General features: G+C 32.3%; 1 protein-coding gene across 2 annotated transcripts in view; it reads left to right on the top strand.

The window, feature by feature from the left end:
* The window catches only part of Prkg1 (protein kinase cGMP-dependent 1), a 1,159,508-nt gene that overhangs the window by 163,221 nt on the left and 981,820 nt on the right, over nt 1–14,467 (top strand). For both annotated transcript variants that reach the window (XM_063239051.1, XM_003473935.5), the window contains exon 2: nt 426–592. In XM_063239051.1, the coding sequence (XP_063095121.1) occupies nt 426–592 (167 nt within the window). The remainder of the gene's footprint in view (nt 1–425; nt 593–14,467) is intronic.

Genomic DNA, 14,467 nt, shown 5'->3' on the forward strand with positions numbered 1-14,467 from the left:
TCTCCTGTCGTCTTGCTTTGAAATCTGTGTCACTTACATTGTTTTCTTCTGATCTGCTTTGCTCTGTTTTGTTATGGTTTGTTTTACCCTCTTTAAAATAAATTTTTAAAAAATGCTTGTCCATTGGTTTTCTCATAATCTCTGTGGCCAAAAAATATCTAAACCAGTGAAATCATGTGAACTTCAGTGGTTGGTTGGTCATTTATTCATTAAATGATACTTTGCGTAAAAGAAAATTTCTATGTGTTTTTATTGCTGCCATGGAACTAACTTGTTTTCAAGTCTTTTAGAAAATTATTGGATTCCTAGCAAGAAAAGAAAATGTATTTGTAGCTTGCCAGAGCATTGCATGGTTTTGCAAAGCCTCACAAACTTATAAAAGAGCTTGTCAGATGTGTTGGTAACTCTTTTCTCTCTTACCATAGGTCCAAGGATCTTATAAAGGAAGCTATCCTGGACAATGACTTTATGAAGAACTTGGAACTGTCACAGATTCAGGAGATTGTGGATTGTATGTATCCAGTGGAATATGGCAAAGACAGCTGCATCATCAAGGAAGGAGATGTGGGGTCACTGGTGTATGTCATGGAAGGTATGGTCTGTAACCCTGATCCTCTGACAGTCAAATACTCCCTTTCCATCTTATCAGCCTGCATGCAGACATCAATTCATTGCATGAGACAATTCCGTTTTCCTTCTTTTGTTGAGAAGCAGTGTGAGGTGAAATACCATTTAGATACAATGTTTTCTAATTATGTAAACTGTGTTTAGAATCAATATGAGACTTCAGTACACTTTTAAGACTTGAAGAAAGATGTTATTGTGAAGAATTGCTATATATTTATACTGAATAAGATTGCATGCTGTTAAAACACTGAGCATGCATATGAAGTTTCAACAGAAGCTCAAGATCACTGGAAATATTTTTGGTTAAATCACAGTGTCTTTAACTCTACCCTTAACATTTAATATTTGACTAACTCTCCTGTGATGCCTCCATGAAAAGAAAATGTTTTCAGTGTTTTACACGTGTACGATAGAGGCATATCATAAAGACTGAATGGCATATTGGCTGCCTAACTAAAATGAGTGATGACTTGTTTCATACGTCTTACTCAAGTAAAGACAGAAAGTGCTTTGAAAATAATGGAGGCTTGTATTATGTATTTTTATGACTAGACAATTTCATAATGCCCATTTCTAAATTAGAATTTACAATGGCATATTTTTATTTTGTGGGAAGAAAATTATTATTGAAAAAATTATTGAAAAAACTGTGAAGAAAGTGAGAACAGAAATGTCTGAGATATAAAAGTTATAATACAAAATCACAGTTATTAAACATGATTAGTATTTTACCCAAAACATTCATGATGATGTCCTCTAAGTTTCAAGTTTGTAGGTCATTAAGATAAAAACATATTTTGGAACATCTTTTAATTTTTCTGAATGCCATATTTTAAATATGTAAAAAAGAAGATTCTGTTTCTTTCTGCTTGTGTTTCTAAACTATTGTTCCTCAGGAACATTCAACAATATCTGGAGATCTTGGTTGTCACAGTTGGCTGGGATAAGAGAACCTTTGGTTTTTAATGGGTGAAGGCCAGGGATGCTGCTCACAAACATGGTTGCCCAAAGTGAAGTATATTTAGCTCAAAATACCGTTATTGCTGACATTAGTAAACTCTGATTTCTGTCATTATAGGCTTGTTAAGAAGTTAAAATAGAATGATCTGTATAAACGTTGAGTGTAAAGTATATTACAGAAAATTAAGTGTTATTACTTCTATTAAATACTTGACAATATTTAAGAAATGTTATGTCTACATTTTTCATTCATCATTTTTATGTTTCTGCATAGTTTTTGGTATATATTAGGTATTCCGTTTTCAAGTAGCAATTTCTGTAATTTTGTTCCTTTATAATTTTTCCTTTTTGTGAAAAACACAAAGTTTTTATCAAGGCTAAATGATATAAATATTCATCTAGGCTTTATTCTGGTAAAATCAAAGCACAATAAAGAAGAGGAAAAATAATGTGTACTTGAGTGAGTTTATAGGGAAAGGCATAAGAGGCTGGTGAATAGAAAGGATGAAATAAATCAGCAGAAATATGCAAAGGTCAAGTACAGAATACAAAAGCAGAGGCAACGTGGTGAGCTACCAACAGTTAGAAATCACATGTAAAAGCATTTCTGAGATGGTGTCATGTGATATATTATTTAGTAATTTTATTAGCAGGCGTCTGTTTAAGAACACAGCTATGGTATAAGGCAACACATGCTTTTACTTCAGTTGTTTTCAATTGCTAATTATTGCTTTTCCATTTAAGCAATCAAAATTTGAAAACCTGTGGGTTGAATTTACCCTCATCTTGAATATTTTTTCCCCTCTCCAAAAATGATTTCCAAACAACCTTGTAATTTCTAAAAATTCTGTTTATCCTCTGTTTTCAAGACTTAGTGCAAGTTTTATAGCTACGTTAGAATCTTGGAAATAATACTTAATATTCATTGAACACTTAGAACAACAGTCATCATACAGAGCATGCTTTTTATAAATATTTTCTGTTTATAAAAGCTATTTAATTCTGAAAATAATCCTGTGAAGTAAAGGGTGATATCCCTTTTTATGGATGACTACATTGAGGGTCACAAGTGTATGTCATTTGTCCAAATCTCCCAACTAATGGACAGTCCCATGGAGTTTACCTAGGCAATCTGGATTTAGAATGAAAGCTCTTAATTACAGAGCTATGTGTTAGTCAAGATTTGCCAGAGAAATACAAAGATAGATGTATGTATATTCAGGGCGAAAGAGATTTATTTCAGGAAGTTGGATCACATGATTGTGGAGGCTGGCATGCTGCAAATGCTCTAGGTAAGGCGAGAGGTTGGAGACTATGGAAAAATTGGTTTCGTTGTGTCTGAAGCAGTCTGCTGCAGACTTTCTTTTTTTCACTGGGAGGTCAGTGGTTTTTTTGTTTTGTTTTCTTTGTTTGTTTTTTCTACTTGGGCTTTCAAATGACTGGCTACTTCTCTACCACATTATTGGAGGATGATGAACTTAACTTGAAGTTTACTATTTTAAATGCTAATGACTTCTAAACATACTTTTATAGAAACATTCAGAATAATGTTTGACCAAATATCTGGCATCCAGGTGTAACCAAATTGATGTGTAAAATTTACCTTGTCAGTTCATCCCTTGTCGAATGGGTATCTGTATATATCTTGTGAAACCATACTTAATCTCCAAATAGACAATAAAAAGGTCATACTTCCAACTCATATGATGTTGAAAAAGATGCTGTCTTGTGTTTCCTCATGTCATTGAGATCTTGTAAGTTAAATATGATGTATAGTTAATGACACTTAACTATTATGATAGAAAGTCTATGATCTTATGATAAGGAGATAAAAGAGTTAAGAAAACAAATATTTTTATATAGCCTTGCAAACATACATCCTCACACAAATTTACTCACTGCAAAATAGGGAAGAAATATTCATGAGAGACTGACTACATTGTTTCTTTTAGGTGAACGTAAATATACTAATTTCTCATTGCTTCATGGTAATTTTAATAAATTTTATTTATCTTCTTTTTAGGTTGACTGAATAGCACATCATTTTAGTTATCCATTAAAACCCCATTTTAATTATTGTTTAAAAAATAAGGTTCTGAATAACACATAAATATTCAGAGTCACACATTTTGCTGTGGTGCTGTTAATTGCTTTTAGTTAAATTCAATAAAATGACCATAATCTTGTAAACTCATGTCAATCTTTTCCAAACAGTGATTCTGACCAGTTCAATATAATTCCAGCTGATCCTGGACTTTCATCCTTTTGTCAAAATAATTTAAAATTTAAAAAAACTATCATTAAAATTTTATAATTTAATTGAGCAAATTATAATTCATTTTATCAACAAAGTCAATATTCTCGAAGTTAAAATAGCAGTGTTCTTGATAGATAGATTCTTTTTCACCTGTGAACATTAATAGCAATAAACAGTAAACTATTGAAAGACCTAAAAGCACCTTTCATAAACATTTTGCTAAAGTTTATTTAGAAAAGTTCATTTAGTACAATTTTTCCTTTCTCTTTAGTTAAATGAAGTATTCTTCATAAAATGTTTGTGTAGCATGTACTTTACTTTTTTTTTTAAGCCTGGGCAGTATCCCAAGTGTTACTGCATACCTAAATGCCAGAGTTTCTCATGGTTTTAACAAGAGAATACTCATATGGCAGAACTTCACTAATTAAGATAACTAGGGAAAAATCATCTGGAGTAGTATGCATATATTATCATTTATTTTCAAGCAAAATCAATTGTGTTACTTTGAAAAATTTGTAATAGTTGCCTAACATAAATCTCAATTTTAAATTTTGATCAGAATTGTTTGGAATTACATTCTTTAGGCGGTAGTCTAAGTTTAAAAAGTTGCTTAGGCCCTTTAAACATTGTAATTATATTTTCAAATATATGTGATGGTTCCAAACTATTTAAATATAGCTTATTTTTTAAACAAATAGATGTGGGCCTTGTTTATGTGGGCTTTGTAACATCTGTTAATACCCTTACACTCTTGAACTCTTTTGTCATACAGATGAACTTTGTTTTAACCTTCTTTTAAAACAAAACAAATCCTGATTTAGTGATTTAGAATGGGGAATATTTTATTCTTTGATAATCTAATTTGATATTCAAGATGTCTAATTTATATCTGTTAAAGTAATTGATTTGCTTAGGGATAATGATTTAAAATAATTTTGTAATCTTCCATTGTGAAAATAGATTACTTTTTAAATAGCAATTGTTCAGTGATTTTGACCACTGGTTATTTTAAATTAAAATTTTTAATGAAAACATCAATGTTTTATGAGGTGTTTGTTAATGATAATGACTTTTAAAGAATATTGTTTTTGCCAAGTACTTATATTCCAGGTAGTGCTGCATCAATTTCTAGGTATTAAATTTTTAATCTTCATGATGACCTTGAGAAATAGGCATTCTATTATCTACATGTAAATAAACGGGAAAATTAATACCTGGAGACACTAGGTAACTTGACTAAGACGATGCCGTCATACACTGAAATGCTAGTATGACATGGAGCTCACAAAACTTCTGTGAAGTTTTTGACAATGCTAACTTTCAATGAACAGATTAGAATTTATCTATTATGACTCTAATAGATGCTCAGAATTATAGTATGCTAAAATGATTTAATTGTGAGGAAAAGAAAATTTGGACAGTAAAGTTAAAAAAGAAAATCCAGGCTATTTCCTGTGTGCTTTGAACACTGACCTTTCTACAGATCATCTGATATATACCGTTCTCTTTTTTCCTAATTGAATGAATGGCTGTGATTTGGCTTAACTCTTGGTCTGTCTCCATGAATTTAGGTTTAAACTCTGTCAAATACCTGGGAGACCTGATTTTTCTGTCTATAAACAATAACATTGCTTTTTAAAACTAAAAATTACAGTTTTAAAAAAGTAATAGTTCAATGGATTGCACAAATGACTCAATGGCACTTTTGTGTACTAAGCAAATTACCAAGTGATTCTTCATACCAGCTCTTAAGGAGTAACCTTATGTTTTCATTGTTACTGAACCAAGATTTCAAGTTTGTCTGTATCATCAGGTCCACAGCTTCCTTTTCCAAATGATAGAGTGTCTGCCTCTTTTGTCCATGGTCAACACACTATTTATTACTATTTAGTGTGGACATAAATTTGGCTGGCCACAACCTACAGCAAACTTATGCAAATTTACATGGAAAATTGTATTCCCTCAAAAAAAATTTTCTCTTTTTATGTAATTAAATGATGTTATGAATGCTGACATTCAGACAGGGATTATATGTAAAACTGAATTAAGTTGGAACTCAAAACACTATCTGAGAATAAGGGAATTGAATGCATTTTCATAAAAATTAGTTCTCAATAAGTCCAACATGAGAAACAGGGCATTTTACTCTCCACAATCAGGTGTTGCCTTTGACCTTTAGAGTTTTTCATGTTAATCCAAAAGCCATCTCTAGAACAGCTGAAATAGCAGTGTATTTGACATCAATGTTTTACAGTTCCTGTACAAGACCAGCATTTTAAAGTGTATATTATATAGCAAGCTCATGTACTGATATACAAAAAACAAAAGGAAACAAAATATGCTTTTGCAGAAGGATATCATGAATAAGGAGAATCTTGAAGTACTAAATGTGAATTTAAAGTACATTGCAGTTTTTCCAGCAATGACAAAGACAGGGAACAATGGTAGAGGGCCTGAAGGGTCTAATGTTATTTTGAGTTGTGAAGCTTTAAAATGGTTTTGAGTGTACTTGAGCAAGTTTAGGAAGTATAACACATATTTAGAAGAATTGACAATATTTTATATGCAGATGGGAAGTTTAAGTGGGAAGTATAACTTTCTAGATATTGCTATAGCAGATAATTAGACATAGAATTTCTGGGTCATATGGTGGTTGAATCTTCACATTTGTTAAATGACGCCTAATTGCTTTTCACAGTATTTAAATGCTGCAACTATAGTCATACAAAAAGGGGATTTTTAAAAAATTAATTTTTAAAAATGAGTGAATTTATATAGCTAGAGAAATGACAGTTAGAGGGTATTCTAAACAGAATAAACTCAAGAATCAATATCCTACTAATTAAAACGTTCCAAAGTGAGGAGCAGTTTCCTGTGTGACAGTGACCCAATCTGAGGAGGCACTGTCTCATTGACTACGTGGCATCTTCTTGGAAAAATTTTGGGTGAGTGTCAGGGGGCTTCCCTGTGGCTAAGCTAAGATACATTTTTTGTCCCTTCCTCCAACTTTAAGATTCTGAGTCTATGAACTTATTTCCCACAAGTTAGCTCATGAGAACCCAGCCCTCAAAAGGTTTCATTTTGAAAAATTCTTCCCTATATGCAGTGCACGTGTTTTGCTTTGAGAGCCTTTGCAATTTATATAAATCTAATAATTCTGCATATGTTTCACTGCTGCTTCATTTTCTCACTCGGCATTATGTTTAACTGTGCATGTGTTATGCTCCATATATGTATTTATCCTTTTAGCTATTGGTGATATTTGAGTTGTTTCTAGTTATTTTGGCCTCTCAAGTGGTGCCTGTATAAAGTGTAACTATAGATCCTGATAAATGTTTCAGTGATTTCTCTAGTGTAGATATCTGGAGTATCATTCACGGGTCGTGTTGTATGTGAATCTTTAAATTTGTTAAATGAGTAAACTTCTTCCTAAAGTGTTTTTATGGGATTATACCTGGTGGTTACTAATGCCTACACCTTCTGACTCCTCTTTGTCCTCATGATGATTTACATTGACAAGCACTGAGATTTTGCTAGTCTAGTAAGTTTGAACTGATATCTCATGATTTCAATTTCCATTTCCCTGATTAGTAATGAGATTGACATTTTTTTATGTGTATGGGCTGTTTATGTTTTTTTGTGGAGAGTCTGTTGTAGTGTTCTGCTCATTTTTCTGTTGTTTTTTTATGCATTTTGGAGCTTAATCCTTGTCAATTACATGCATTGAAAATATCTTCTTTCATTATAGCTTCTATTTGTATCCCTTTATCACATTTTCTGATGAACATAAATCATTTTAATGTAATTAAGTACATTGATCTTCTTCACTGTTCTTTGTGTCTTTGTAAGAAATTCTGGAATGCATTATTTCTCAAGCCTGTGTATGTATAGGAATGTTTATATATGGGTCCATGAAGACATGTACAAATTTGGTATGTGAGGCATTATCTATAAAAATATTTTTCCACTTATAATTTAAAACATACTGGTACTTTTCAACATAGGAAAAATTTTGTTTATATTTTAAGAATTCTTTATAAATTATTCTTGGCAAAAGTAAATATGATTTTGAATATGCTGGATAATCACAATTTCTTTTTTCTGTGAGGGTGGATTTTATATTTAGAAATAATCACAAGTCATTTAGTGACATATTTGATGAATAAGAGTAGGTGATTAAGCTGAGTAATACTTTTTTGTCTGAAGTATATAAAAATATCTGTATGTGTCATGAGAAAATAATAAAATTTATTTTACAGTTTGAGAAAAATTAGCCAAATGTTTTAATCAAGAATACCATACCCCCCACCAAAAAAAAAACTAACAAATTTCGAATGGTAGCGTTCTTAATACTCATTTAGCCACTAAATTATTATAAATGTGTTTGAAAAATATCGCCTTGTAGTATGATTTTACACATAAATATTCTTCCATTTTCTTTCTAAATTATTGCTGTTAGAATTGGGTTTATTATATTAGGAAGAGGAATTGTTTGACTTTTCTTACTTTGAAAGATTTGAAAGCTACAATAATTGAAAATTTCTTTTTTAAAAAATTTTATTTTTAAGTGGTAAAATACAACAGAATAAGACAGAATAAAGCCAACTAAGATCATACAGTGAAATTGGTACAGAACTTCACAGCAGGTTACCGGGATAACAGTAATAGGTATCACAGTATATTTTGTTATCTTTATGATAGTTGTTCTTTCAATCACGTATATCAAAATGAGATGAAATACAGAACATTATAGAACTTATCAAAACAGAAAATTGAATAGAGCAGTACCATTAATCAGAATAGAGCAAAACAGTAATAAAAATATTTGACTTCAAAGAGATGGTTATTTGCTATGGTCAGCCTCCGAGGAGATGCTCAGATTTCTGGTTCCATTTGCTGGATCTTTGACTCTAGGCCGTGCATCAGTAGGTTCACTATTGCTGAGCAGGGAGGCAGGCTGTTTGGTTTCACAGTGTCCTAAGGTCCAACATGGCGCGGATCTCAGGAGCTGCTGCTGGTTCTCCCCCTGGAAGGGCCGCAGTCTGCCACCCTGCCACTGCTTACCAGAGAAGGGATGTGCTTGCTTGGCTTCCCAGTGTCCTAAGTTCCAAAATGGTGCGGATCTCAGAGGACACTGCTGATTCTTGCCCTGGAAGGGCTGCAGTCTGCCAGACCACCACTGCTTACCAGGGAGGGGATGTGCTTGCTTGGTTTCCCAGTGTCCTAAGTTCCAACATGGTGTGGATCTCAGGAGCTGCTGCTGGTTCTCCCCCTGGAAGGGTCGCAGTCTTAATTGAAAATTTCTATGCTTGTGTTTTGTTATGATTGTTGGAAAGCCATCAGTTTTTACTTTCGAAGAATCAGTTTTACACAGGTAAGGCAGCTAAATGAGTCATATTAAAAAGATACAAGATTTCCTCCCATTATTTTTCTTCAAACAGTTACGTTTTTTTCTATGCTGATACATTTTGGTCAAATATTAGTATTTCCATTCTTTATTCTAAGAGAATGTCAAGTTAAAGAGCTTAAAACTGTATTTTTTGGCAAAAATTAATAACAAAACAGCTTAGCTAAAAAACTGAGAAGAAAATCTTGGAAATAGTGTAATAGCATATTGATTTTTTCCTAATGATGTAAAATTTTATCATTTTATGAAAACTATCTAATAGTTTATATGCTGAGCATTTAACAGGAGTCTGCATTATTGTGAGTTCATTTTAAAGACATGTAGATGTATTTCCTCAGGGATTTTAATAAGATTCCCAATGATTTCTGTGGGAGACTGGATAGACTAGTGCTTTTAGTATCCATTCCCCCTACGGGGAAATCCCAGGATGATTTGTGCTCCTCTTAGCACACTCTCTAAGGACAGGCAGGTGAGAACCACTTTCTAGGCATGGTAAAGCTAAGTGATGTGTGGACGGGGCACCCTCCCGAACACACCACAAACATCAGAACTGGTCTCTGATGTTCTTTGGGGAGTGCTCTTCATTTTAAAAACAAAACAAAACAGAACAAAAAAACAACCCAACAAACAAAACAGGCTGTAATTGCACATACTTTATCTGCATTTAACTGTTTTTAACTTTGGAAGACTGCAATCTGACTGCGATGTTTGTGTTTAGGCTCTTAAATAAACTCTTTTCTGATAAATGCAAGTAATTTGTCCTAATTCTCCATAAGTAGTACACAGAGATTTAGAATTATGTTAAATGTGTAAAAATGAAATTAAAGGTGATTCTTGAGAATATTTCACACATATTTAATATATAAAGAAAGTATTAGAATATATTTACATTAGTGATTTAGTGATGATCTGATTAACTGATGTGATTAGTTTTCACAAAATCACCTTATAGTTATTCGTGAGACTACATGATACCAAAGGTTCTTAAAACCAAACAATATTCACTTTCTCTTTGTTATTTGCTATCTGTATAACTTCACAAGAACAGCTGAGTTTGGGCTGGGGATTTAGCTCAGCGGCATAAGCACCTGCCTTGTAAGCAGGCGGTTGTGAGTTCGATCCCCGGTACTGAGAAAAAGAAAAAAAAAAAAAAAAAAAAAAAAAAAAGAACAGGTGAGTTACTCTGGAAACTTTTCAATATCAAAGCTACTTAAATAATTCTGTTCATTAAAGCATCTAGTTAGGTTGGCCAAACTTAATAAGAAAGATGATTTGTTGGGGCTGGGCATTTAACTCAGTGGCATAAGCACCTATTTGGCAGGCATAGGGTTGTGAGTTTGACCCCCTGTACAAAAAAAAAAAAAAAAAAGATGGTTTCTTATCTCATGCATACATAGTGGTGTCTTTGCAGAAAGAAGCTAAAGCTTTCCACAGAAGCATAGTGATAGTCAATGTGTTTAAGAAGTTCTTTTAAAAATTAAGTGAATATATTTAAAATGTCATTTTTTCTACACTAGTTTAAAAAAGAAAATAGATTGACATTCATTTCCTAGAATTTAATTAATAATGTATTGCAATAACTTTCACCAAAAGCATTTCACATAATTATCAATGGCTTTTTTAAAAGCTTGAAGAACAATATTCAGAGTTACATTTTGTATCTGGCTCATGTATACAGAGCATCAATTTATTTTATTCCTCTGTTTTACTGTATTTGTATTGTTTTAGAACATTTAATAGCTTCAACATTTTAAATAAAGATTTATGTTGTTCCTGATGGTTCACTCAGTACTGGTGCATGCCCTCAGAGCAATTTTTTAAAAAAAGATTTATAATAATTTCTTTGTGTATTTCCATCATGTAGATTCTTACTGTCTAGATCTGTTGGAAATATACATAAACACATTTATACTTTGTATCCATATAAGTGTACTGAATTTATGTGAAATTATTCCTTCTCAAAGTTTATATTTTATTTCAAGTGATAGTGGTAGTGGTTAAATTCAAATTTAAAAGAATAATAAAATAATACCAATCTTAAGTATTAAAGATAAAATTCACAAGTGAATTAAAATTAGTCTTGAAAGGAGTAAAAATTAGGTTTTGACTATTATTTTATCTGCCATCCTCTTGAAAAACAATTAAGATGACTTGCCTGAGAAGTTTTGCAATATTTTCATTTAATTCTTAGAATTTAAATTATTGATTTATTATGTGAATTCTAAGTTTCATAGTCTCATGAAATAAGGAAATGTTTTGCACAGTTTTCTTTGCATAGGATATTAAGTTACACACACACAAAGCAGGTATTTCCAAGTTACCATGCTTTCTTTCCTCTTTTATATGGTATGTTTTTACAAAGTAGAAAAGGTATTACAGTGTGGATTTGACTAAGAGTATTCCAAAGATAGTTGCGATGCTATGTATATTCCTCAGCAATTGAGAATAATTAAAAGTATTTAATGATTTTTGTAGTATAACTTATTATGATTCATTTTTTGTTGATTTATTCCTACATTCAAGTCAAATCCGCTTGGGGCTAATAATGTTTCAGTGGACCCTGAAGATGTGAAAGTGACAAGAAACTGGAGATAGGGATGCGTGCCTGTCAGTCCAGCACTCTTGGAGGTGGAGGTGGGAGTGTCATAATTTAGTCTTTCCAGGGCACCTTAATGAGAGTCTGTCTCAAAAAATAAAGCAAGAACTAGGGGTACAGAGCTTGATGCCAAGACTCTGAACTCAATCCCCAGCACTGTAAAAAAAGGGGGAGAGGGAATGAACAAGACATATATTCTGACATTTCAGTGGTTAGCAGAAAGGAAAAAATGTGTGGAAATAACAAAAATACTTTCAGATAGTGATCAGTGCTATGAATAAATTACTAAGGGTGATGAAATAAAATCATGGAAAAGGCCTTGCAATGCTTGGGTAGATATTGGAATGCTTCTCTGGTGAGGGAACCATTTGAATTGAGACCTGAGTGACGAGAAGGAGTCTAAGTGTGGATTCCAGGTAAAGAAAAGGCAACAAGTTCGGGGGAAACTTCACATATTAAACAGAAAATGTGCATTGAGATTGGTAGGATCATATGTAAGGCTTTGTAGCTTTTTATTTTAAGAGAGTTAAAGAGCACCGGAAAACTTTATTTTGATGTGGGACATGATTTCATTTATAATTTATGCATGGGATCAGACTAACGCTGTTAGGTCAGGAGAGAATGAATTATGGAGTGGTACAGAAACAGATATTAATTGTGAGGTCACAGCAGTAATTCAAAGAAAATAAAATGATGACTCGGGCTCCACTGGCTGCTTAAGGGTTGAATGGAAGATAATATATTGTGACAGCTGCTGGACTGGATATAGGTATGAGAAAGAGAAATTAAGAAGAACTTGTATGATTTCATTATGTAAATAGTTGGATAAATGGTAGTGCTATTTTCTGAGATGGGAAAAATGAGATGATTTTATGCTTTGCAAGGTATATTAGGAGTTCTGTTTTGACTGTGGAAAGCTAAGATACCTGTGAGATATCCCACTAATCCCACTCGATGATAAAATGGGGTCAGTAAGTTCTTATGTCTGAAAGCTCAGTTAAGGAATGAGAAGCAGAAGGTAAAAGTGTTCTGTCGACTAAACAACACACAGAAGGAAGATTGATGAAAGTGGTTCTCTTGTAATTAAAGTTGTTTTGCATGCAGTAGGTTAAATAAGTGAATTTGGATGTTTCAATAGATTTTAGGGCTGGGAATATAGCTCAGCTGCCTAGCACCTGCCTAGAAAACACCTAGAGCCTTTTAAAGTTTTTAGGTCAGAATACATAATAACACTAAGCATGTTGTCTTCTTTCATGAGTGTACAGTGGTATTTTCTAGGAGTCACATAGTATAAAAAGTGCATTGAATACACAAAATTTCTCTCTAAACTAGACATCAAATTCCCTAAAGTATAAAATGACATACTTCTTTGTTTTAAAAATATAGTTAATTTTTAATTTAAATATATTTTTAACATAGATTATTATTTTACATGAGTAAATATTTAAATAGTTTGTCAATTTTAATGTCTAATACAGTAAGGATCAAAAGCACCCACATAAGCAAATGCTTTTTAGTGATGTAAACAACCTAGACACTAAAAGTTTGAGGACCTTGAGCCATGTGGCCTGCAGAATAATATAACCAGCTGTGTATTTTATTTCAGAAAACTGGGAACAATTTAAGGTTCAACAAGATAGTGACATCTTTCCTCCGAATTATACTTGCGTAGAACCCTGTCACAAAAAAAATGTCTGTTAAATAAAGATTTGATAAGTTAGAAGCAGAAAAATTTCTGTAAAGGTTGGCATTTAAATCTAGTGTAGATATCCAAAGCAGACACACAATGGACAAATAAAATGCATTTAAGTACTTACTATTGTGTTAGTTACATTACATTTAAATTTCATTTGAAAGTTATTCTTGATATATTTTTGTGGGTCCTATTTACACTTTTTCCAGAATTCATGATTTAATTGAGCTCTTTAGAGATTATGCTGAATTACAGCTGTAGGACACTGACTTTTTTGGTAATTAAACATTTATTATCATTTTAAAGGAATAAAACATTCAAATATTCTTTTAATTCAGTCATCATTTTAGGAAATGATGGCTATTTGTCATTTTTTAAAAATCTCCCTGAATGCATCATTTTATCAGTTTGAATGTTCAGTATAATAAATCTCTAATACTACATGTACTTTCAAATTCAAAAGATACTGCATGATTTTACATATGGTACCAGGGTACTAAGCACTCTCAATACATATGTATAGCTAAGTTGTCAGCTATTGGTTGGATGCTTCTTTTAAAATTGTTATGGCTAAATGTTAAAGTCTCTACATACTTTTTTGTGATGCACTTTACAAAGAGCATTTTCATTTGCTTGTTTTTGATATTTCACCATCATACTACTAAGCATTTTCATGGAAGAAATTTTTCAAAAATCAAAACAAGAAACTTTGTTTTCTGTTTTTAGGAAGACATCTTTCTCTTTTCTTCTTCCAAAGGCAACTGTTAGGAGACAAGTCACATTGAGAGATAAAAGGCTCACTCCAACTGTGAACACATACAGCTTTATATTGTGATGAAAAATTAGTTTTAGTTTTTATTGTAGGCTATAGTTCATTATTTTCTGCAACAGTACATTTTGTTCTCTGTCCTTAGAAAACATAGATTT

The sequence above is a fragment of the Cavia porcellus genome, unplaced genomic scaffold, assembly GCF_034190915.1.
Source record: "Cavia porcellus strain 051 isolate PalLab524CR breed Dunkin Hartley unplaced genomic scaffold, mCavPor4.1 scaffold_28, whole genome shotgun sequence".
NCBI lineage: Eukaryota > Metazoa > Chordata > Mammalia > Rodentia > Caviidae > Cavia > Cavia porcellus.